We start from the raw sequence: 21,324 nt of genomic DNA on the forward strand, positions 1-21,324 counted from the left end.
TATTAATTTGTTAAGTTAGTTAATAAAACTTATTAAGCCTATGAACACTTAGGTTTGTGTGAGACATCTATAATGCTAATAAATATCTTACTAGAGCCCCAAACAATAAAAATACTTCTTAATTTGTTAACAAAGGTTGTTAATAAATCTTATTAAGCTTATTAACACTGACAAATTTGTTAGGCACCTATAATATCAGTAAATGCATCATTAACATCTTGAAAACATCCTAATAATAATGCTTGTAAATGTGTTAACTAAGTAATTTAATAAACCTTATTAGACTTATTGTACTAATAAATGTCTTACTAACACCCTATAAATTCTTTTATAATGCTTGTTAATGTGTTAACAAAGCTTGTTAAGGAATCTTAATATAAAGTGTTACCAAAAGTTCAAAAAAAATTGTTTACATTTTTTATCAACTTTAAAAATGTTTTCCCTTATATTTAAAATCCAAAATTGCAAATAATATAAACTTTTTCTGTATTGAAGTTGTAGGTTCTCTGAGAATCAAGTTTAACCAAACCAAGGAAATTTTCATTGCAAAACACAAACTGATATGTTTTTCTTGTAACTAATGATCTATAAGGATAAGAAAAGAAGTTACCCAAAGATTATTTACAGATTTCTATTGTTTAAATAGGATCCACCCCACCTTTCATTTAATGTTAATTATTTGAAGTAGAGGAAGTTTGATTTATGGAATACTACTGCCCTCTACATGTCATGGTTGCACAAACAAGATGTGCCAATCTTTACTTTTAAATGATATAAGCTTTAGTAATATATTTGGTAATGAAACAAAAGAAGTGGAATCCTGGGGAAGCACGTGAGAAAACTTTCTTTTCTCCTTATCTTGGATAAAAGTCATTGTTTCCTGTGTGTTTTGTTACATCACAGACTCGTCACTTCCTGTCTGAAATCCTGCTCCTTTAACACACAAACCTAAAAAAAAAAAAACCCGCACAGTGAGCAAGAGATCGGCGTAGATTGGCTACGACCGGAGGATGCCCCGATGAGCTCACACAGATGCTTGTGCTTCTACCCTCTGCTGTAGCGTTCACTGCTGCCTCTGCAGTCGCAGCGATGCAGGAGGAGAGGAAGAGGAGGAGGGTGCTCAGGCAAGGATGGTGGAGTGAGGCAGGGCGGGGTTGCTGAGGAACAGAGGCAGAGAGAGGAAGCTGCTTAACAGACGAGCGAGGAGCACAAGAGGGAGGAGGAGGAAGAGGAAGAGAGTGAGCTAGCAGCAGTGGAGGTGAAGGGGGGCCGCCGCTTCCAGACTGGATAGGCCCAGCAATGCCTTGATGGAGCATGGGCCAGGTTTTAGGATTCTCCCACTGCCGTAAGTCTGCTTTAGTTGGTTCTGTTAGCATTCTGAAGGCTGGTTGTGACATGCCAGTGGTGTTTATGCTCCAGCTCCACATCTGTGAGCCTCCTATGCGTTAACTCAGCCACCTTTCCTCCTTCCTCCATCTAGACAAGAAAAACACACGTGTGGACGGATGGCTGCAGCGCAGCAGAGAGCTTATTTTGTCATCATCATGCATTGGTTTGTGTGGCTGCCATGTACATTTAGCACATTTCCATGCCAGAACTGCAATTTGTTTTGACTTGAAAGCTACTTTTGCATTATGTTTTAGACTATTTTAATCTACACATGAAGATATGTCTTTGCATGTTGCAACATTTTTGAACAGCATCCATTGCATGAAATGTGAAAGGTGAAAACAGTCTTTATGGTCTTGTCCTTTTTTTCCCCAAAATACTGTGGAGAAATCTGAACTGCAAAGTTCACTGTGCTGTTACACAGTAGCAGACACCTCTGCTTAAAGAATAAAAGAGCTGTTTACATCTACATGAAGATGTTATCCAACTTTCTTTTTTTAGAGGAATATGGCTCTGTGGCATCCACTCCTGACTCAACACCCCCATGCACTGATGGTAAGACGCACTTTTGAACTTTAGAATGATTCATTGGTTTTTTACATGTTGTACAAATTTGCCTCTGTGGACGACAGTTATGTTCATGAATACTTATCTGACTGTTGTGCTTCCAGGCGGAAATGAGGAGTCGGAGATGTACGAGCTCCAAACAGCCAGAGAATGGTCTGATGATGAGGAGCTGGGAGAGGCAGACGACGATGAAGGACTGGCTTCCTCTCCGTCAATCTGGGGCACCCCTCGCCAGAACTCCTACGAGCTGACTTTCTCTTACATCGCCATTGCCGAGCCTGAGGCAGTTGGAGTCTCCCGGCATCACCGGGAACGGCGGAGGGGGTTAGGGGGTCGGGGAAGCCGCACGTCTCTGATGCGCGCAGACACTCTGGAAACCCTGCTGGACTCCCCAGATGTAGACTGGGACCCACAAGGCTTTATCGGCCAAGATGATGACATTGAGCGGAGAGAGTCAGAGAGGCTTGAAGCGAGGACGGATGAAAACCAGCAGACTGAGACTCTTCCAGTTCAGCCCCAGGACCTGGAGCCAGAAAGTCAAGAGACAGACTCAGAACTTCAAAGAGCAGACTTCATGAGCCAGGATGCCCAGCCGGCCACTTACTCATCACAACAACAACCCCCTTCACAGATAACCAAGGATGAGGAAAAGCAGAAAGGTAGAGATGACAGAGTGAAGGGTCATTCATATTGGTTTATTCTTGGTACTGTCGGATTTCTGTTGCTTCTTTTTGCTAGCTAAACACTTTAATTTGTATTTTTGTCAAATCCCTGTCATCCAAATAGGAACATGAGCATTTCTTTTCCTGATAGCTGAGCTGGCACGAGGAACAAATATGGAGCCGATGAAACAAATACCTCAAAGTCACATTTCATATGTGAACACCATAGTGACAATAACCCCCTTGTTATCCAGCAGCCATCGCCTCTCCAGCCCTCGAACCTGAGCCCCTCATCACCAAGGAGGCCATTTTGGTCGAGCTTCTCACTTCTGTCCAACCCAAAGACCCAGCTGGCTCAGCGCCAGCTGACCCGGGCTTCAACTCTCAGGAACAGCTGGTCAGCCATCACTGGTTTTCAGCGGTTAGCCTTAAAGATGAGCTGGCAGTTTTCAGCCACATTGCAGGTACAAAATTGATCACCTACTTTTTCACATTCTCTTCTCTTTAGAGTATTATTATCTCTCTTCTTCACTCCTCCTCTCTGCCTCACTGCTTAGAGAGAGCTTTTCACTTAGCTCATGAATCAATACTTTGATCAAAGAAAATATCAGGTTTCAGTTTGTGCAAGTACTTTCAAGAGCACACAGACAAAGACACTCCACTGGAAACCTGCGCTGTTCCTGTGGGCCCATGCTCTGTTTCCCTTGAGATTTCAGGAATGATGGGTAACCGTGAGGAAAGCTTTTCTGGCTTTGGCTGCTGTTTTTGGCGCGTGCCTCATTAGAGCCTGGCAGTGCTTAACTCACACACGGATGAGTGTGTGCTGGTGCACGTCCCTCACTGTGGAACGGGAATTTTTATGTATACCTATGGGTTATTGCTGCCTATGTAGGACTAAAGCAGACAGATAATGGGAGGCAAGATTGTGTCTTTTAGATGGACGGCTCTTTAAGTGGGCCGCTGCAGTCGTCTCAATGGATCCTATTTTAGTAGATCTGGGGGAGGGACTGCAGTTTGTCGGACGGTTGATTAATGTGTGGTCAGAATGATGACAGAGTTAAGAGTTCCTGAAATAAATGGCTCACACATTAGCTGATCACAACATTTCATTATATTTTGGAAACAAATGGGTATCTTGCTGCCATTGACTGTATGAAACAGATCAATTGGGTATTAGTTTCGTTTGGTTTGGTTTTTGTTTTGCTTTGATTCACACATAATGAGGGCGGAACTTGTTAAAGATTTAGTTTGGGTTCATAATTCTGTCAGTAATAGTATTTAAATATATAGGCATGTACACTCCTTTCTAGAAAAATGCATCCATATTTGAAATTTTAAAGTAAAATCCTTAATGCTAAGAACAGAAAAAAATGTATTTAAATGTATTAGTGTCTGAGTTGTTGATTGAAAATTTGGTCCTTGTTCCACAGCTTGAGTGATTGGATTTTTAACATGTCTGAGGTTTGAGAAAAGAGGCAAATGTCTCTTAAGAAGGGGAAGACTGACATTTACCTTAAACCTTGGCAGTCTTTGGAGTGGTGGGCGGGACGGTGGTCCTGATTATTTTGGGCTGGGAGGCCTTTGGACTGCTGTGTGGCCAAAAACAGCTCAGACAAGTGAGGGGAGCACAGTGGGGACACAGTGAGGGACAGGTGGAGTGAGACACTGGAGCACACACTAAAATGGCCAGTAAAGGTAAGACATTTCAGTTTAAAGTGCGTTTGAATGATATTTCTCTTTTGTTGTCAAACGTTATGATGTTTTAACTGGGTTTGGGTGACAGATAGCTCCTGCAGAACAATTAATTTATATCCCAATCATGCAGGAAAAGCAGATTGAGTTTATTGCTTCATTTACTTCTTTATTTACCATCTTTACGAGATAATTCTGAGCTTAGTGGCTGTGAAATTATGAATTCAGTGGCAGCTTTGCTCTGTCTTGTTGATTGCAGGCTTCCATCAAAAGCTGGTTTGTTTCCAGAGGGATCACTTGTTCTTTTATCAGTAGCTTGAGTTCAAATAGTATTCTGCCTCTCATTAGCTGGGTTCTGTTTTATTTGGGTCTTTCTGCTTTCAGCTGTTGAGCTCATACACAAAGATAATTTTCACTCTCTGATAGTTTTGGATGTGGCATTGATCTGACAGGACCAGAGCAGAGGGAAATTAGCTTAAATTGTGCTGCTAGGATAATTGTAATTACAGCACCATTTTCATGATGTAATACTTTGAAGGGAAAGATTGTTGACCTTCTATGTAGAAAAAGGATCTTTGCCTTGATATTTTTGCGTTTAGATTTTGAAAATCCTACGAAAAATGCTTTACTCTAAACTGCAAATGTTTAAAGGAATAATTATAGTCATCACCCAGTTACTGCTATTGTTACTCTATCCAAAATCTTGAATCACAGTGCGCACTCTCTGGTCCTTAGAGTAAAAATTTAAAGTATTTGTTCTTTTTATTATATATTTTCCTTAAGATTTGTTTGTGAAAAAAAAGACATGAAGTTACAGCAAGTGACAAAAAACAGTTTTTAGATGTCAAATTCACTTTATTTTAGACTTGCTAAATTTTTTCCTGAAATGAACAAAATGTTTTTTATTCTTTATGTCTTTTAATACAGAATAAAAAATAAATTATACAAAAGAGGAAGCCGCCAAAAGGCTGTCTGCAGTGATTTAAAGTCTGACAGCTGTTTTTCCTTGTTTTTGGCTGTAAATTGGAGCAGCAGACACAAATATGCAGAACTGAGTTAAAAAAAAGATCTTGCTTTTGTCAATATATATATGTATATATATATGTATATATATACATATATATATAAATATATGTGTGTGTGTATGTATGTACATGTTACTCACAAAAGACGGAGGAACATTGTTCGTTCAAACTGTTCAAAATGAATGAAGAGGCACTGCAAATACTAATCTGAATGCAGTCTAATTGTACACACACAATACACATTTACATATTTGTTTATTGTTAATTAGTAGATTAGTAAAAAGCTTCTTATTAACTACAAAAAAGCACAGTATCTCTTCTCATGTTTTTATTTTCTTATTTTAATGAGTGATTTATTTTTTATTTTTTCACACTTTCAGAACGTTCCATTTTTTAAATAAATGTATCAGTGTCTAATGTTGTGTTATTTATTATCACTCTTGTGTCTTCGAATGAGAGCAACACAAGTCTGGTGTTAATTGTATGCTATGATTTCCATAAATAACCCGCCTGCCTTCGGCGTTCTCGGGTCAAAGAGGCTTCCCTCCTTTCTAATGCCGAGGCTCAGCATTTCCCTGACCGTGCATTATGTTGTCACACGTGGCATGAGCTGGGCTCATGTGAGGTTGTGTGCTTCACGTCGTATTGATCACTCTTTGCATTTCACTTCAGTTCGTAGTGCAGTAAATTGCACAGCTAGTCATGTAAATGCTTCAGCCGTCATCTCTAGTAAAGGATGACTAAATGGATGCTTGGATCTCTACGGCAGCTATTGCCTGGTGACAGAGAGGGAGACCAACAGTGCGTGTAGAAACGGTTGCTGACAGCCTGACGACCGGCAGCAGGTGTTGTGAAAGGCTGAATCTACTCCCCTCAACTGCTGGCTGCTCTCTCTCATGTAAAGGGCTAAATTTAGCTGAGGCCGGAGCTTATGCGTCCCTGCATGATGCTGAAGGCTGAAAAGTCCTCTTTTTCTCCCGTCTGTCACCTCTCTGGCCTGTCTGTCTCTTTTTCAGATTTGTCTGCCACGCCCCCTTTTTAGTTGTGTCCCAAAAATAAGGCAGCAGAGGATTGATGTGACATTGCTGCGGAAAGCACCACAGTCATGCGTTTTAAACTTCTGCTTTACTCCTTCTCCTTTCACTTGCTCGCCTCATCGCCTAGTGATGGACCTGATCTACTGGAAGGATATGGAGCGAAGCGGCATGGTGCTCACGGGGTTAGTGGTGGGCTTGCTGTCCCTGTTCCAGCTCAGCATCATCACTGTGGTCTCCACTGTCTCCCTGGCTGTCATGTGCTTCACCATATCTGTGCGCACCTATTACCAGTTCCTCTACGTCCTCAGCTGGGGAGATGGAGAGCATCCTTTCAAGTAAGACTTGAAAAGTGCCCTCGGGTATAAAAGCCCTTTAAAACAAAGAGAATCACTCTTTTTATTAGATTGTCTGAGTATTTTAGGAACTATAAGACAGGGAAAAATTAGAAAACAAAGTAAACATTTTGAATGTGTTTCTTTTTTGTTTGTTAATAAAAAGATTTTTTGCCTTCAGGTCATACCTGGATCTGGATATCAGTTTCAGTGGGGAGCAGGCTGACCTCTACATGCAGAAAGTCATAGTGTCGACTCTGTCTGCTGTTGACGCCCTGAAGAAACTCTTTTTTGTTGGAAACCTTTTCGATTCCCTGAAGGTAAGCTGAGGCTGCAAATAAAGTCCTGTTTCACTGGATTTTCCGGGATGGAGAGGCAGTCTGTCCTGGTTGATCTCAGCTTTGTGTCTGATGGAGGACAGATGGATGAAATGTGTGCTCATGTGTGTTTTTGTGCGCCAGCCTCTCAGTAAATACTTTAATGATCTGTCCCCAAAACGATTCCTCTCATCCAGAAACTCTCATTAAACTGAACATTCAGATGGACATCTTTCATTCGGTCACATCTATTTTTCCTCATCATTGTTGCTCCTTCCAGCTCTAGAGAGGATAATTATTTACTGAATGTTTGGGAAAACAATCTGTTCCCCTTAGGTAAAATTAAACTCATAATAAAAAGGTTTGTCCTCTTTTAACTGAAGTCAAAGTTTCTGTCAGTCCCCATTATGGGCACGAAGACTCTTAACTCTTTCAGAGAAACCTGGGACAGTCCACTCCAGACCACTTATTGATAATCACTCACACTTGTATTTATGTATCTTGGTGTTTATTTTTTTTGTATTGACCCTTTTCTCTTGTACCAATTAAAAATGACAGCTAAATTTAGTTCTTACTGTATGAAGTTTTGACCCTCGCATAATAATTGTCTTCTTGCTGATCTGTCATGATGTTTTCACAGCAATAAAGGTTCACAGAGTGTTAGTCATCTATACACCCGGGCCAGACCATAGCAGTTCGTTAAAACACACTTCGATTACCTACAAATGTTTTGCTTTAGATCTTTAAGTTAAAACATTTGTGAAGTTTCTGTTTGAGACTGGGGAAATGTTCTTCCAACAGTATCCGGAGGGAAACCCCTGATCCTGTTTTCCCGGTATTGAAGTTTAAAGTTATTCAGACTGACATTAAGGTTTTTAAAACACACTTTCTAAACAACAATGACGGGGGCATTTTATCTACCTATATAGTTCCGTTAATTTAATAACTGAGTTATTACCTGGAGAATAATTATTTAGTTTTATGTGATGCTTTAGAACTCAGAAGACATACAAAACACAACCCAATTTGCTGAAAAAGTGAACACTGCCACAGTTATTGTATCAACGGAACCATTGTACAACTTTAAAGTGCTGCTTTTGTTATTTCATTTTTTACATTGGTGGACAATTTCCAACAGAAATCTCAAAAGCCCACTGGAAGCTCCATGGCAGAGGTGTAAAAATAAATCTCCTTTAGAAACGCTTGCATCAGCATCTCCCTGTCCTTCCAGTTTATCCTTAATATAATTGTATTATTTTACTGACAGAGTATTAGGCCAGTACACTTGCAGTGAATGGGAGCTCCTTACTCCCAGGACCTCCTGCTTTCAACTTCAACCTGGCCGGTATGTGAAATGACACACAGAGGTCTGTAGGCAGAAACCCGCCACTGAAACTGGAGCCGCTATCCACCTGAGATGGGGGGTATCCCATATCAGAGCAACCGGATCCCACCAAAGAGGGCTGAAGCACTTGAAGACATTTTGTGAAACACACAGAAGAATGTCAATGTAGCAAAAACTGTGGGAACATGAACGATATGAGATCATTTTTTGAGGTTTAGTGGTAACCGTGGTGTAAACATTGTGTTCCAGAGGAGGTGAATAAACACTCTCACTGTTTGGTGGAATACTCACATTTAAGTGAGTATTCAAAGAATGATGTTTTATTTCTGTCTGTGGGTCGTAGTTCCTGTTTCTGTTGTACCTGGTGACCTACCTGGGGGACCTGTGCAACGGCCTGACCCTGCTGATCATCAGTAAGACTTTAATATCCTCACTTTCTTTAGACATTTAGAAAAGGTTAGAATTTTCACATTTTTCTCTCTGCAGGTGTGATTGCTGTTTTCTCTCTGCCACTTTTCTATAAGAGGCGTCAGGTAAGGCGGGTTTATGTTGAAAGATGAATACTTTGTTTGTGCAACTGCTCATTTTATGTATCCCAACAGGAGGAGGTGGACAGCTTTGTTGCAAAAATCCAGGCTAAGTTAGATAGCATCAAGGACACGTGAGTTTAGCGCCACCTTGTGTCAAAAATGTTATTGCCTTTCTAATTGTAATGGTCCCAATGTAACCTGGTATGCAGCTATGTCAAGCAGAAATATTACAGAAATGGTTTCATATGATGACACTTGTCCAGGCTTCAGTTTATTTCCAAAATTTATACTTTTTCCTATTTATTTTAAAATATTTACATGAGGTTATTACATATGTTTAATAGTCAGAAATCAGTATGACTATTCATTCTAATGAGTAAACTGCATGAGCTTCATAATGTGTGCATTACATTGTGCCAACAGGGTACAGAACTCCATCAATGCCTGTTAAAATTAAACCCCTTCACTAATATTTTTGGACCACATGCTTGCTGTAGTTTATATCAGTCTATCAGGCTTCCATGTTTTGTGTATCTCTGCAGAATATGAGTCTCCATCAGACAACATGCAGGACCTCATCCCAACATTTATTACACTGCAAAATGCAGATCTACACACCGATCTACACAGGGGATAACCGTTTATATCAGGCTTTTTGTGACCAGCTACTGAACATGACTACACACAACTTTGTATTTCTGTTTTTATACTGAAGTACACTTTTCACAGAACAGGTTTTAAAAGCTTAAATTTTGATGAGCGCTTACACTATCTGTGATACAAAGACTTTAGACACAACAGTTACTCTTAGAGGCTGAAAATAGAAACTGTATCCATTATTTAAAAATTTAAAGCATTTGAAAAGTTACCTTGTCAGCCTAAAACAAACAGACATGGTCTCTGGACGTAGGGAAAAAGAACAAGCTGGCAAAAAAGGCTTTAAAACCACTTTTGTTCTTAAAAAGTTCCGAAAGCCCTGATTTTTCAGCAGGTTTTCACTGATGCAGAACTCCTTTTGTTGTAGTCAACAGGTACCACACAATAATTTCATTGTGTGTTTTAGAATCAATCAAAGCTGATCACAAGATGTTGATAAATTAAGAATAAAGATCTGCCATTTACTGGGCATTTGTTGGTTTAGGGGTCTAAGACTTTTACCATTTTTAATTTCACCCCTTTTACATGGGTTATCACTTATTTAAATCAAATCAATTTTAATCAAAACAAATCAAATCAAAGTTTATTTATAAAAAGTGCTTCTCATACTTGGCACAGATCGAAGCACTTTGCAGTTAAAAACAAAAAGATGGACACCGAAATTTCAACAAAAATCCAACCCCCCCCCGTGTCCCCCCCCCCGTTAACACACACTTCATGATCCCACACACAATGAATGCTTGAATAAAAGTACGGTAGCTTATAAAAGAAGCTTAAGGCTTAGTATATAGGGAATCTCTTCAGGAGCCAGCTAAGCCACAGGAACATCGCCCCCCAGACTGAGACCGCAACGTGTTCCACTCCACATCTGTGAGGCAGCAACACTGAACTCCAGCTGCCCAGCAAGGGCAACAACTGTAGCAACAACCCCAGACCAAACCGGCTGCCCCTGGCACAAAGGATGCCTACTGGGAAAGACTGATGGAGCTAAAATTATAAAAAGAAAGCAGTTTAAATTAAAGACCGGTACATAAGGTGTATGTTAAAAACATAATATGGAAAGAAACATCAAATAAATTTAGATACAAAAGGTAATATGCAATAAAACGAATTTGACAAGTGGTAAATAAGCAGATAAGATTATCCAAAAGCTATGTTAAAATAGTTTTATATTAGTGATACAACGATACCCTCTCCCCATGATTTGGTTCAAACTTTGAATTTTGGGTCATGGTTTTGTTTCAATTCAATATTTGATTTGTGTATTACAAAACAACAACAAAAACTAAAACTTTAGAAAAGTTTTTCTTTTCTTTTATTCAATTGGCAGGTAACAATAAAGAAAAGGCAGTACTAGCAACGCAACGATACAGTTTCTCCACAGTCGTGTTCAATGGTGTAACACACGGTTTGCTTTGAAGAATTGTGGCATCCCTACTTATTACGGCAATCTTTTTGCACAAAGTAATTTTCTAGTCCTAAAACTATCACCTAAGACTGAATTTCTAATAGATACCAGTTTTTAGGAGCCACTTCTTTAAACTGAATCGAGAGGGATTCTAAATTATTTCTTTGTATTGTGATTGTTATTGAAGGAGCATCCAGCAAAAATAAGGGCACAAAAAGCATTGATTGTGTTGATGGAATAAAAATCTCTCTCATTAAACATGAATACTAACCCCTTCACTCTCTTCTCTTGTAGTTTACAAAGACTCGCCCAGGGTGGGGGCCCACCTCCTGATCCAACTCCCGGTGGTGCCAAACCTAAACTCCAGTAAACATCGTGAAGACAAAAGTTAGCAGAAGTCAGCAGGTCCAGGCTGTCCCTCTGAAGTCTTACTCGGCCACGTGTTCTCAGAGCTCCAAAGGATGAGTCTCCACAAAATGGAATGGAGGCGTAACTCTAACTGTATCCAAGTATCTGAATTGTATGAATCCTCAGTAATATTCTTGCTGTTATCATTGGAAACATTGTTTTTAATGCGTATAAAAAGGAAGACTCAGGAAGTGTCTCGGATGGAGCTGTATTCCAAATGAGGTCTCAAGTGGCAGCAACACACCTTGAAAAACAGGAGGGGGTCGCAGTGGTTTTGTCCGAGATGACAAAATACGTCGTTCCTAACCATGGCAGCATAAAACTGGCAATTAAGGATGCATGTTTGTGCACATGTTTGAATGCATATACATCGTCAAGACTTCTTTTTTATGTGCGAGGTAGTGAGTGAACTAAAATGAACTTTTTCCCACAATTAAAATCACTTTTTTCTTCATTTCTTCCTTTTTTTTTTTCTGCTTTGCTTTCATTCTTGCTCTTGTTTTCCTGTTAGATGTTGAACATTGAGAAGGTAACTGAGCGGTGCAGAGGGTGAATTCACTCAAAGGAAACTTGTTAACTACAGCAGGTGCCTTTTTTAACTGCAGGTTGAAGACCCAGTTTTTTTGTTTACAGCAGTCTTTAAAACAACTTCATGAAACCTTCATGTCTATCTGATCAACAGAAGACGTCCGGTTTAGGGATAAAACCTAACCTGGAGAAAAAAAAAACCTCCATGTCCATAAATGTTAGGGATGATGAGACATTTCAGGATACTGCAAACTTTTATTCATTTATGAACATTCTGCTTTTCTTTTTTCGCACACGTAGTGCTTTAAAGTCTTGCACCAGGATTTTGCTCCTAAGCCTTACTTTGTGCAACTCCTGCACCTTGCAGAGAAGCTCTACCAGACCCATGAAACAACCAAACAGGATGGCATGTTAGCCTCGGATATGAGTGACGGTTCTGTGAGTTCACATGTATTTCACTCTATAGGGTTTAGCTAAACTCCAAATTCTTTAATGAAACATCAGTAGAGATACTTAACATTTCCTGTTTGGGTCTATCAGTGAGTGTCTTTACAAAAATGTTTCTAGACAAACCAAATGTTTTGATATTTTTCCGTCAGGACCTTGCCCAACCATGTCTCAGTAGAAGTTTAAATGCTTTAAAATGTCAGCTAAAGCTTTTAAACCTGTATCTTGTTAATAAATGTAAAAAAAAAGAAAAAGCAGAAATTAACATGTATGTTTTGAGGTTTTTAAATTGTGGTCATTTTGAATTTGCCGGCACAACAGTGACCCGTTTGTGCATCATGTTTGGCAAAGTCTTCTTAAAATGATCAAACACCTCCATGAAACACTTATCTAAATAGCAGCATATGTTTCTAAAACACCATCATGTTGCATTTAATGAAGACCTGGACCTTCAATATAAAGGATGTTTAAAATTCATCACCAGAAGAAAGGGTGTTGTCTTGGGTTTTCAGTTTCTAAATTTGCATTCATTTGCTTTAGTTCCTGCTGGTTTGCATATCTTTGCATTCCATTGTCAACGACACAATTTCAATTCTTAGAAACAGGGTTCAAAATCCAAACACTCAAGTGACTTATGGTTACGTAAAATCAGCTCTAATCTTCATGGAAATGTGTTACACTGATTATTGTTATTTTACAAAACAGACTTTTTTCTGTGCAAAGCAAATAAAATCAATGGGAAAATCAAACATGCTGATCTTCTGAATTTTTTTATCTGCAGAAAATTGCTCAAAGCCTTGAGCTGTTTGTCAAACGAGTGACATTTAGCAGTAGAAAATACTCTAAAAACTCCATTATATATCCAAATAGCTGGTTAAAAAAAGCAGTCAACTGGACTTGGTTTAACTTTTATTATTATTAAAGACATTTCACCTCTAGAGGCCTTCCCAGTTCTGTAGTTGCCAAATAAGTTTTTGTAAATATTTTGACCCTATTTAAATACTGTTGCAATACATAGATTTAGTTTGAGTGGTATAGTTTATTCTGGAGATTTAACTGCTGTTTATGATGCAAAAAAATGGCATCATTTCCAAATGTGAAATTAAAAAACTAAAATAAGATTATCTGCAGAGATCACTAAAATGATGATTAAAAAAAACTGATGTACTTTGAATAGAATTAAAAAAAATGTAATCCTTAATGTGAACCAATGAGACAATGTGAGTACCATTGCATTAACATGCTCAAGTTTCACATTCAGCATATTACAATTTAAGAAAAGGTCACGACTGCTAGAATGTGATGGTGTGATAAAAAAGGTTTTATAAAAGAACCTGAAATGTTGATTACAGTTTTAAAACCATTGCAAATGGGTTATTGCTGACATGCAAGCATTTTACATGTTAGTCTTGATATAAACCTCAGAATGATTATTTATTTAGTTCTTTATTTAAAAATATGGTAATATATCAAGTTCAATAGAGAACTTTTTAGAAGTTTTTAGAACTTTTGAAATCCCAGGGCATCCTTTCATCAAAAGTAGGTTTGTATACTGCAATGTTCTGTCTTTTTGGTCTTTAGACAAAAGAAAATATCACTCACAGTTTACACAATAATTGAGAACATTCCATACAAAATACTTTTCTTTAGTTTTTGTTTTTTGTTCCTTTTATTTCATTCCTTGTATGAAAATGATGTACAAAGTCTCAAGGCACAAAAAAGATAACCAAAAACATTAACCAATTACAACCACAAGGTGGCGCCAAAATCAAGGCCTGTACTTCTCAGAAAGCCCAATCTGTGCAACAGATGAAGATGGTTTCAGTAGGGAAAAAAGTATTTTGACTTTGTCTATTACTTATAATAGTTTTCCTGGTGACACTAATTTTTGTTCTTCAGTGGAATTCCATTCTCCACACAGTTTGAGCACGTTTCTCCTGAGCTCAGCTCTGCAGCTTAAAGTAGGCTGGGAGGACAGTATAATATTTCAGTGTTTCTTTATAGGTCACGTTAAAATTTGCCGTCAGGGCTATTTATCCCGGTGAGGGCATGTCTTGACTTGTCTGTAACAGGTCAGACACTCTTTACGGGGGCATTATAGAGCAGGTCAGCAAGGTCAAACAGGAGGGGGAAAAGTGGAAATGAAATTTAAAAAAATAAACAGATGTAATTTTGAATCATGTCCACAGCACTAATGTTCTAGATGTTTCGGACCATGTCTAATACAAAGCTGCAGAAGGTCTGATCAGTCCTCCTCTACTGTGGTGGGTGGGATTAGTCAAATGATGGGAACATAAAGAGTCTAAGCCGCCCCTGGCTCAGAGCTGCAGTGCGCGCGCCGCTGTGTGGATGTTAGTCCGGCTGGATACGAGCGCGCGCTGGATGACGGCTTTTACGCACAGGTTCGGCTCTCGGTCCTAGGGGTTCGGCATCTCCGTGGAGACCGAATCTTGTTCTCATGGTGGGACAGTCTCTAGAGGAGTTCGCGGTGGTCCGTTAAATGTCACCCCCACTCACAATGGATTACACGGGGAGCATGGCGCCGCCGGTGCCGCCGCACAAACCCAAACCCGCCCGGCCAGGACAGGGCCAGGAGCGGCTGCTGAAGTGCGTCCTTCTGGGGGATGGAGCGGTTGGGAAAACCAGCTTGGTTGTGAGCTACACAACAAACGGATATCCAACCAAATACATCCCGACGGCCTTTGACGACTTTTCCGGTAAGAGAGTCAACAGGTACTTTGGTTGGGGTGTTGAAATAATAAACAGGTGACCATAAAACGTCCTGTTTATTTGGGACTGAGACAAAAGAAGAACATTTTGAGAAAAGTACAATAAACTAACTTTCCTAAACTTCACTTCAGGATATTTGTTTCTACTTCAGAGTGGAAACCAGTTTGCCTCTACCTGCATGCCACCCATTTACCTCTAGAATCTTCTGCTTCACCTAAGTATTTCAGATTGCACAAACGTTTACCAAAATGCTCCCATTTCCATCCATTGTATGATAGATGTGTTTGTGTTTCCTACTATCTATCCTCTATCTGAGGTAATGGGCAGGTCTTCCCTCCCTGATTTAGCACTGTTCCATTTGGCACAGTTCCACTTTCCAAAGTGACTAGTCCCTGCAAGTGCAGTTTATGCAAGGCAGCTTTGGTTTCTAACTTATGATGTAATTTGTGACTTTCCATTATCTGCTCTCCAGACATGGTGAACACCTTATGGTGTTGTTCCTCACCTGCTCTGCACAATGCAAGCGGCTCTGTGTCGGTATTTTATTAATTATTGTCTGTAAAACCAACAACCAACACAAATCTGACAAAAACATTCAACAGGGACTCGTACCAGCCTCTCAAGGGTGCTGGCTCAGTGCAGAAAGCTTCTCTGGTTCAGGGGGTTGCACAACTCAGCCTATTGTTGTCAGCCTTGACCCGTGAGCCCACTCCTCTATGCTGGAATAGGCACATCTGTTGCAATAGCTCTGAGGCAGAGATTGTCTTACTCCTTGCTCTGACAGAGAATGATTGTGCAGTTGGGGCCCTTAAAAGTGATGTCATTTCTCAGAGGCCCGAATCAGAGCACTGCTTTGAAAGCAGACTTCTGAGCAGTTATGCAATGCCTCAGGTGGCAGAGAAGCGTCGAAGGGGGAGTTTTGCTTCAGAAAATCAAAAGGAGTATCATATGTCAGGTATTAGAGAATAATTACCAAATAGCAGCTCGCTTCCATTTTTCTACCTTGAAGTTTTCAACCTCGCTTTTGTCAGAACGCAGACCCTCTGCGATGGCTGTCCTGCTGCACGAACTGTTCCAGTGATTGCTTTGATCAGGTGGCATGACCGACCACACACTCCAGTCGTGTGGAAAATGTTTCCATGTGCCTGCTGCCCTGCACTGAGTTCAGCCTTCTGAGAAGAATAAATGGTTGGATAATGAAACTCACCTGAAGATGACACATCCACTTTGGAAAAAGGCAGATTGAAAGTCAACTGAATAAACAAAGTCTTTACCCCCATCTCCTCTTAAGACAACCCCAGAGAGGCCTCTGCTCAAAAGTACAAAGCTCACTGAGCGGCCCGAGCTGCAGTAAAACATTACGGTCTGAGCAGTAACCGGCAAAGTGGGTGGGCGAGACAGAGGAAAACTTTGAACAAGAGCAGAGCGGGGGGCTTTGGGATTTCAGCTGGAGAACTATTGTTTACCCCAGACAGTATTCTGTTGGAGAAAAATCCAGGTGGGGGCATTGTGCACAGGCTTCCAGTCAATTTAGCAGCTGAACCTTATGTTTGTGTGTTTCTGCACCTACAGCTGTGGTCCAGGTGGACGGGAGCCCAGTGAGGCTACAGCTGTGTGACACTGCAGGACAGGTGAGAACTGTTCACACAACAACTGCCTTTCCATTTAGCACTTAAGCAGGCACAATAGATCATTTTGAAAAATGTTTCACTTCAAAGAATAGAAGTACTAGTATCCCTTATGAAATACATATCTATATTTAACCCTGTGAGACAATCTGCAGTTTAAACTTTTATGACCTTCTATGATCAGCATAAGCATGTGCCATAAAACAGTGACATCATGCATTATCCTTGAAGGAGCAAAGGATCTACATGAAACACCTGGTCCACCCTCACACATGTGAGCGCTTATCCCTGCTCCATTTCTGTGATAATAATTCTCCTCAAACCTGCTCAGATGTCCTTGTAGCTTCGATAAAAAGAAGGTATCTGCCTGCAGCACGATGTGTACTCTTTGACCCTCCTCCTGTTCACAGTTTTATGGCGTCTGATAGATGTAACCAGCTGCAATCTTTTATCGCAGACAAACTGTTCTTGTCTGTTACTGAGAGAGACTCTGCGATATGCAGAGTTTGCCAGGTACATTTATTTACTCCCCTTTGAAAGTTTAACACTGTTTCTGTTCCTCTGGGGCGTGGGCCGTTCTTTCATTCCACATCTCGGTGCTCTGCAGCACCCTGCCCTGGGAGCAGCATGTTTGACATTCATAAAAGCCAGAAGGGCGCTGCCACTTCTACAAAGAACTGATATACACTTTTGGCATTTGAAATGAGGCTTTCAGGCAAACCCTTATAACTAAAAAATCTAGCTGCACGATGCTGCAGGCTGTGTGTGCAGGGTGTTAAAATGAATGCAAATGGACAAGATCGGACAAATACCGTTTGATTAAAGGCGCTAAAGACTTACTGCACTGATGCAATTTCACAAGAGGAGAGCTTGTTGCATAAAACAAGGGGAGGTGTGCCAAAACAGCAGAGATCAGAGACTGGAGCCAGAGGGATGAAAACAGCTGCCGCTGAAGCCCATAAACACACACCCTCCAAACTAGAAGATGTTGATTTGTCTGTGTAAACTGGAGACGGACCGGCGTCATCAGGCTGCAGAGCCTGTGTGTGGCAAAGTGTTTGCTGCATCGAAATGTTGAGCTTCACATCAACAGATTAGCGGGTTGGAGGTTTCAGGTCTGTTCTGAGAGTATCAGGCTTTGCTGCACAAAAAGGAAGCAGAAGATGTGTGCCAGAAAGAAGAGGATTTATAGGAAAGAGGGAGAGGTTCGGGCCACGTTTTGGCCAGCATTAATCCGTGTACACTGAGATGAGGAAAGACCATAAAGCCAAAAGCTCAGATTTTCATCAAAAACGTTTACTGCACATGCTTGTATTAAAAAATGTAAACGGTCTGGACAGTTTTCAGTGAAATTGTATTTCTTTAAAATAAACTGATCTGTACATTTCTCTGCCTCTCCATCAGGATGAGTTTGACAAACTCCGCCACTTCTGCTACAGCCGTACCGACGCCCTGTTGCTCTGCTTCAGCGTGGTCAGCCCCGCATCCTTTCAAAATGTTTGGGAAAAGTGGGTCCCTGAAATACGCCGCCGCTGCCCCCTCACTCCCATGCTCCTTGTAGGCACGCAGTGTGACCTCCGGCAAGACGTTAAGGTGCTCATCGAGCTTTCGAGACGACGAGAGAGGCCCGTGGCAGAGGAGGACGCCAGAGCGCTCGCAGAAAAAATTGGGGCCGTCATGTATGTGGAGTGCTCGGCACTTACGCAAAAGAACCTGAAGGAGGTGTTTGACGCAGCCATTTCCGTGGGGCTACGGCACTCTGACCACCGAGCACGGCGTGAGAGAAAGGTCCGCAGCACAGCCGACAAGATGAAGATGCTGTCCAAATCCTGGTGGAAGAAGTATGTATGTGTTCAGTAGGAAGGGAGGACTGATAAAGATGGACAGAGCTGGATGTAAGGACTTCTAAAATGGATCCCCCAAGATGAACTTTAGATCCGTGCAGTCACCAGTCAGCTGGGAAGGTGCGCCCGCTTCCATGTGGAGTTTGTGGTTTTTGCACAGTTTCCGTTTGCCTAGAGACTGCCGCGTGTTGACACTAAAAAGAGCAAACAGGTTTCAACCACTGGCTGCTTCAAGTGTAACTGTATTGAGCATTCAGCCAAAAAAAAAACATTGCTCCAGTAAAACAATATCCTGAAGAATGGTGTCTTGAAAAAACTCTTGGCCTTTTCCTCAAATTTGGTTTCAAATACATGCAAAATGTTGTATTATATGTCTTCTACGCTGTCATACAGACTTACTAGAGATCTATTTTTATTTTTAAAAAAAATATTAAAGTAATGCAAACAGCTCAGCTTACCACTGAATCAAAGATGCAATTATTCTTTAAAAGCCAGCCCTGCACCTTGCTACACAACCCAACTTTTTTTATGGAGAAAATCTGTCAGATTCATATAAGCTAATACTTCTTTGAGACAAAATCCAATGTATATGATTATAATTTTCCTAAGGTTGGCGATATTTCAAGGATATGCAAAGTTATTCTAAGTTCTATTCTATCAGCTGCCATAGTTGTGTCTCTACAACCACATTTAGTGTCAATATGAGTGTCAGTTTGTTTTTAGAGACAAATAAAGACAGAGGACGGAGGTTTCAGAATACAATCAGATCCAGGTCTTTCTGATGATTATCCAGCTACTTTATCCTGGTTTTCTAACACATCTGCTGTGGGTTTACCTTGACTGAAGGCCTTCATTTGACCACTTACAGTCAGTTAGTTTTTATACATTTATTTATTACTGTTACAGCAAAGCATACAGTAGGTGGTGCCACTGTAAATTGCACTTATGATGCACAGTTCAAGCACATCACTGAGATGTGGCCATTCATTGACTTTTGGGTCGGTTCAGGACTGGAAATCTTCATTTAAAACTGGATGCCAAACCAGATAGAAAATGTATTTTGATGCTAACTGAACCACAGAGGGTATCAATGACCACAGATACTTAACATTCTCAGAGGGCCTTAAGCAGATTTTGATCTGTCAAAGTACATTGGAGTTCTGTCATAGCTTGAAATCAGATTGTAAGGACACTGATTTCTTGATTGCTTCTTATTTTTCAGAAGCTTTTTGCCCCTCTCATTCTTTTATCTTCTACTTTTGGCCAGCACCTATCTGAACACAACACAGATGTACGGAATAATCACATCTTTATTTACGTTACATAGTAATTGCTGAAGATATTTGTAATTTCATCAGGATAACTCTGTGTTTGCAAATATAAGTGATTCTCTGTGCTTTACAACTCTAAATGGTACTTAATTGTGTGCGTTTAAGTGTCTGATTGTCTTGAGAGGAATGTGTTCAACTTGAATGAGCAGAACAAAATAAAATGGGAAATATTTAACATTTTCTTCCCCATTGCCTCTTTAGTAGAACTGTTTTGCCAAGACTTGTTAGAGTTTTTTGAGTGGTTATTGTATAAATTAATTTGATCAAAGGAACTTCACCCTTACTTTGTTTTGTAACCTTGGTAAATTCCCCAAACAAGAGACGGCTCACAGTCAGGTTATGATTAATCCAATAAAACATAACCTTGTGTCACTTTGAAAAGGAGAAACTAATGGTTGTTATGTAACATACTTGTGCATATTCATTTTTTGTTGTGCAGCTAGACCACACATGTTTAGTTTTAATTTCCTCATAGCTAGTACTGGTCAGTTAGCACGTTCCTTCAGAATGTAGGTTTCCTAATTCAGCTGACCAGCTAGATTTCTATATTGAATAATGGTCTCTATCAAAAATACATCAGAATTTGTCTCACCAGAGAACAGTTTTCCAGCTGGAATGTAACATTGTAAGTTAGCTATCTCATGAACGTGCTTTGGGGGCAGCTTAATGTTTGCACGCAGAAGAGCGATTGATATCATTTTTTTTCCAAGGAGTGCTATAGATGAGTTTATTTAAGAGCGTATTCAGACTGGAAAAATGCTTGGTTCTGGATCGAGTCCCGAATGTTGCATTTGGTCTGTATTCAGACTGGCATCAAGCGGACCATTCTGTTACGGACCAAAGCTTGTGAACAAAACCACCTGACTGAAGATCTACTTTTTGTCTTTAGTATTTTGATGTAAATATGATAACTATATTCAATCAGGGCTGCACAGTGGTGTAGTGTTCAGCACTCTTGCTGAACAGCAAGAAGGTCCCGGTTTGATTCCCAGCTGGGACCTTTCTGTGTGGGGTTTGCATGTTTCCCCGTACATGCGTGGGTTTTCTCTGGGCACTCTGGCTTCTTTCTACAGTCCAAAAACATGCTTTGTTGATCAACTGGTATCTCTAAATTATCCTTTGGTGTGAATGTGAGTGTGTGGCCCTGCAACAGACTGGCAACCTGTTCAGGGTGTGCCTCGCCTTTGCCCAACATCAGCTGGGTTGGCTCCAGCAGCCCAGTGACCCCAAAAGGGAAACAGTGGGTTCAGAAGATGGATGGATCGATATTCTCCTAGTGCATATACAGGTTTCCTCCAGGTAATTTATAAGCGCCTTTCCAGGCTCCCAAGGACACTTTACAATTTGGAACAACACACAGTTAAAAACATGAGATTAAAATTGTTAAGACTCACATTGTATATGAGTGAGTGCAGTTGTATGCCTATGTGTGGCCCTGTAATGAACT

At 40.4% G+C, this 21,324-nt stretch overlaps 2 protein-coding genes across 4 annotated transcripts; both read left to right on the forward strand.

The window, feature by feature from the left end:
- The first annotated feature begins 971 nt into the window (after window positions 1–971).
- LOC101163837 (reticulon-1-A) lies at window positions 972–13,093 on the forward strand. 3 transcript variants are annotated; one of them, XM_011482550.3, is made up of 10 exons: window positions 972–1,345; window positions 1,891–1,944; window positions 2,061–2,615; window positions 2,873–3,082; window positions 6,500–6,707; window positions 6,886–7,024; window positions 8,710–8,779; window positions 8,853–8,899; window positions 8,969–9,027; window positions 11,256–13,093. In XM_011482550.3, exons 1-10 carry the CDS (start codon window positions 1,315–1,317, stop codon window positions 11,329–11,331), a joined length of 1,449 nt encoding a protein of 482 aa, XP_011480852.1. In that variant the 5' UTR covers window positions 972–1,314; the 3' UTR covers window positions 11,332–13,093. The 3 variants fall into 3 exon arrangements, with proteins under 3 accessions (XP_011480852.1, XP_020563916.1, XP_020563917.1); XM_020708257.2 differs by having other exon boundaries at window positions 2,876–3,082; XM_020708258.2 differs by lacking the exons at window positions 972–1,345; window positions 1,891–1,944; window positions 2,061–2,615; window positions 2,873–3,082 and adding an exon at window positions 4,196–4,313.
- A 1,557-nt stretch (window positions 13,094–14,650) lies between these two features.
- LOC101159601 (rho-related GTP-binding protein RhoU) lies at window positions 14,651–20,052 on the forward strand. Its single transcript, XM_004075398.4, has 3 exons — window positions 14,651–15,061; window positions 16,647–16,705; window positions 18,107–20,052. Exons 1-3 carry the CDS (start codon window positions 14,845–14,847, stop codon window positions 18,560–18,562), a joined length of 732 nt encoding a protein of 243 aa, XP_004075446.1. The 5' UTR covers window positions 14,651–14,844; the 3' UTR covers window positions 18,563–20,052.
- Window positions 20,053–21,324: the final 1,272 nt, after the last annotated feature.

Source organism: Oryzias latipes, chromosome 13 (assembly GCF_002234675.1).
Source record: "Oryzias latipes chromosome 13, ASM223467v1".
NCBI classification, from domain to species: Eukaryota; Metazoa; Chordata; class Actinopteri; order Beloniformes; family Adrianichthyidae; genus Oryzias; species Oryzias latipes.